We start from the raw sequence: 3,985 nt of genomic DNA, 5'->3' as shown, positions 1-3,985 counted from the left end.
GTGGTGGGTCCTGCTCCGACACGACCGTCCGCTCCATCACACAGCGGGGAGAAGAGCCGACAGCGCCTGGAAGCCCTGCTGGTTCCCAGGGGTGGTTTGGCCGGGGCTCCCCGCGACCTTTTGTGGGATGAAACGGGGAGAAATGGCTGCGGGGGCCGTTGCAGCACATCACGGGCCTGCGTTTGATTTCAGAAAGAGGAAGGGGACCGGCGCCTGACGTGGGAGAGGAACCTGCGACTGGTGACGCTGCACAATCTGGAGCACTCTCTGGGGCTGCACTCCTACCAGCTGGGCATGAACCACCTGGCAGACATGGTAGGTGCCGGCCGTGCCGCTGAGAAGGAGCTTGTCTTTGTCTCTAATTACCTGTGAGGTTGGTTGAACAAGGAATATAAGTGGGTTAGGAGTGGAAAAAATCCCCAAGGATCCTTCTCAGCCCATCCTCTCCTTGTGGACTCCAGCAGCCGCGGACAAACTGCTCAGACATTCCTGTGCTCAGCCTGCCGGCATGAGGCAATCTGGCGTGAAGAAATAACACCCTAATGCGGCATTTGGGGTGCGTGGACCTGGTCCTGGTCACTATATATATTTGCAAATCATCCCTTTTCAGTGTCCCACGGTCGTAGTGTTGTTTAATGAAACATGCCAGCTTCTGGGGGGGTTTGGTGATGGAGCTGTGCTTTGTATCTTCTTTTTCTTGGCCTTTCCAATGGATGGCTAGAAATTCAGTGTAAGAAATAAAAAGCCAAGGACTTCACAAACCCACTAACCTTTGCAGCTCGGGCTGTTCAAGGGAAATCCCCCGTCACTTCCAGCACTCCCAGTGCAGGACTTACCAGAGACAAGGAGATCATGAGCCAGTGTTTTCCTTTTCCCACCAGACCAGCCAAGAAGTGGCGGCTCTGTTAACCGGGCTGAACGTTGCTCCTCGTCTAAACCGGACCTCCACGTACCGACCGCGGCCTGGCAGCAAAGTACCGGACCCGGTGGGTTGGTGGTCACGGAGGTGAAGAACCAGGTGAGGAGCCCCCCCTGCGCCTCGCCACGTCTTGGCCCCGTGGGGCAACGTCTGAGCATCTCTGGGGCTCTCGCAGGGCGCTTGTGGGTCGTGCTGGGCGTTCAGCGCCGTGGGAGCCCTCGAAGGCCAGGTGAAGCTGAAGACGGGGAAGCTGGTGTCCCTGAGCGCCCAGAACCTCGTTGACTGTTCCATGATGTATGGCAACAAGGGCTGCAGTGGAGGTTTTATGACCATGGCTTTCCAGTACATCATCGACAACCAAGGGATTGACTCCGATGATTCCTACCCCTACACGGCGCAGGTAGGCGTCACTCCTTGGCAGCACGCGAAATCTTCAGAAAAACACACGAGCATGGAAGCGACACGGCCATTCGTTCTGCTCTCCTGCGCAGACGCCTTTCTCCTCCTCTCCCACTGAGTCCCCTCTCTCTTGGTTTCCACCAGTCTCGTGTCATCTTCTCAGTCTTTGCAGCTGAGTCTTTCAAATCCAGGGAAGGGACCTTTGGACTTGTTTTTTTTTCTTTCCTCATAGGTGAATGACTGGACTGGGAGCCAGAATTTCTACATGTTTATTTCTGTCCCACATAAATTACTAGGCAATGTACGACACAGAAGGGAAAAATGGGACAGGAGTCCTGGGTCCTGTTCTCAGCTCCCTGTGTTGTTCCTCCTGCCGTGGTTTTGAAACGGGATATTGATATTTCTACCGTTTCAGTGGGCATCGGTGAATGACGTTCATACGACTGTTTTTTGAAAGTTGCCCGTAACAGATGCTGTATGACCACTGCAAGGTCACAAAGAAAGAGTTGTAAGAAAATAAAGGTCGTAGTGCTGAGAGCCTTGATGGCCAGAGACAAGAGATGCCCTGAAATGACCTGGGGTCTCGAAAAAAAATGCGGTTCTCTGTGTCCGGAGGGAGAATGAGAAGCCCTGGGCTTGATCTGCAATAAAAGAAATTTAGGTTAAACACGAGCGTTGCGATGGGCAGGAGGAGGAAGCAAGGACGGGTTCTCTAGGGAAGTGGTAGCAGATTTGTGACGAGAGGTTTCTAGAAAACAGGCAGAGAATTCTGTCGAAATCATTTGCCTGCTGTGGGGAAGTGGGATGGACAAGATGGTCTTTCGGGTCCTTCCAGCCACCTTTTCTGTAGTGCTGCGTATAGAAAAACGGGGGTCAAAGAAAAGCGAAGGACGGGGTAGAAGGGAAGTACCGGAGGGCTGATAGAAAACACGTAGCTGAGAGTCTTGGGATGTTCCTGGTGGATTCCTCATGCTCCTCTTCTCAGCTCCCCCTTCTTCCTACCAGAATGGGACGTGTCAGTACAACGCTTCCACACGAGCCGCCACGTGCTCCAAGTACGTTGAGCTCCCATACGCCGATGAAGCAGCCCTGAAAGACGCCGTAGCCAACATCGGGCCAATCTCCGTCGCCATTGATGCCACCCAGCCCACCTTCTTCTTGTACAGGTCAGGTACGTCCTTTCACCCTGGAGATCGTCTTCACGGTCTTCTGTGTCTTTCTGCAGGTAAAGCTGATGGGATTTGGTGGAATTTGGCAAGTTGGGGCTTAATTCCTGGATGAAGGCATCAAGATGACAAAACCTAAGATAGCAGCGTTGGTGACTACGCCGAAGGTTGACTTTGACTCAAAGACAAGGTCTGATGGCATGCTTCCGAACTCCTGTTGTTCCAGGTGTGTACGATGACCCCCGGTGCACCCAGGAGGTGAACCACGCAGTACTGGTGATCGGCTACGGCACCCTAAATGATAAGGATTACTGGCTTGTGAAAAACAGGTAAAGGCAGGGCTGTACGTCACTGAACCCTTGTTATCTACGTGCTCGTTATCTATAGGGAATGGCTTCTCCTAGGTAACCACCCACTGACACCCTCCTGATCGGATAACGACCGACACTTATACAGAGGAGAGGGAGATCAGTGGGGGTTGTTACAGACTTGGAACTTGGTACCGGTCCTTCAATCGAGGGATTCGTGCTTAGCCATGTCAAAGCGCCTTTATGTCACCCTAGCAGCGTGAAGGAACTCTAGATGTATTTAAAACATGCTTACACCCACCTTAAGCTCCCTTTCTGTTGATGAATGCTGTCATAACTTAATACAGGATGAGAAATCCCATGAAGCAGTTAATGAAAACATTTTGATGTCGTGATGTTGATAAAGCCGCCGCTTCCCTTACAGGAAAGGGAATTTAATTTTTCTCATGTCTTGTTTGTTTGTTTGTTTTTTCCTGTCCCAAAAGCTGGGGCGTGCGTTTTGGTGACGAGGGCTATATCCGCATGTCGAGGAACCACGCGAACCATTGCGGGATCGCCAGTTATGCCTCTTACCCGCTCATATAGACGGACCCTGTGCTCCAGAGAGGACTCCTGAGGCTTCATTTAAACCACCGATGCTACGCTTGCGTGGATCTACTGACCTCAAGGATGATTTGGGGGCTTTGTGGGCAACGTCCTTCTGTTAGATTGGCGGGTGTTACAGGCTGGGAGGGAGTCCTTTGCGTGGGAGGATTTTGGAATAAGATTTACAGGCACTCAGTGACTTCTTTTTGGGGAAAAAAAGTGTTGGGTTTGTTTTTTTTTCAGAGTAAAATTGCGATACCTACAGTTGTAACGGAGATCACCTACAGTTAGAACAGAGATCATGTTTTCCCCTCTCCAGTTCAGCATCGAGTACTGCTACGATGACACAGATATTTTATCTCTGTGCCTTGTTGATGAAATCGCAGATACTCTTTGAAAAATAAAAGATGTGTCACTGTCCAAAAATCCGGTATTTGGTCTCTGGAGGCTGGAAGGGGCGGCAGAGGGAATTCCAGCTGGTACTTTCTCATCTGGCACTGCTCCCCCATGTATGGACCCCCCATAAAACCTCTCCAAATGATGTTTATGATTTGGGAATGGAGGATATGGACCATCGCACTGCTGCCAAGAGCGCAGGGAGAGAAAGT

At 51.3% G+C, this 3,985-nt stretch overlaps 1 protein-coding gene across 1 annotated transcript in view; it reads left to right on the top strand.

Moving 5' to 3' along the window:
- The window catches only part of LOC104168031 (cathepsin S-like), a 5,061-nt gene extending 1,678 nt beyond the window's left edge, over positions 1 to 3,383 (top strand). Inside the window, 7 exon segments of the mRNA XM_009708468.1 lie at positions 193 to 315; positions 882 to 993; positions 996 to 1,018; positions 1,095 to 1,319; positions 2,324 to 2,489; positions 2,711 to 2,813; positions 3,278 to 3,383. Of these exon segments, the coding sequence (XP_009706770.1) occupies positions 193 to 315; positions 882 to 993; positions 996 to 1,018; positions 1,095 to 1,319; positions 2,324 to 2,489; positions 2,711 to 2,813; positions 3,278 to 3,377 (852 nt within the window). The 3' untranslated portion in view covers positions 3,378 to 3,383.
- The last annotated feature ends 602 nt before the right edge of the window (positions 3,384 to 3,985 follow it).

This window comes from Cariama cristata, unplaced genomic scaffold (genome assembly GCF_000690535.1).
Source record: "Cariama cristata isolate BGI_N322 unplaced genomic scaffold, ASM69053v1 scaffold23719, whole genome shotgun sequence".
In the NCBI taxonomy this organism is placed as follows: domain Eukaryota; kingdom Metazoa; phylum Chordata; class Aves; order Cariamiformes; family Cariamidae; genus Cariama; species Cariama cristata.
This window is presented reverse-complemented; position numbering and strand designations above follow the sequence as displayed.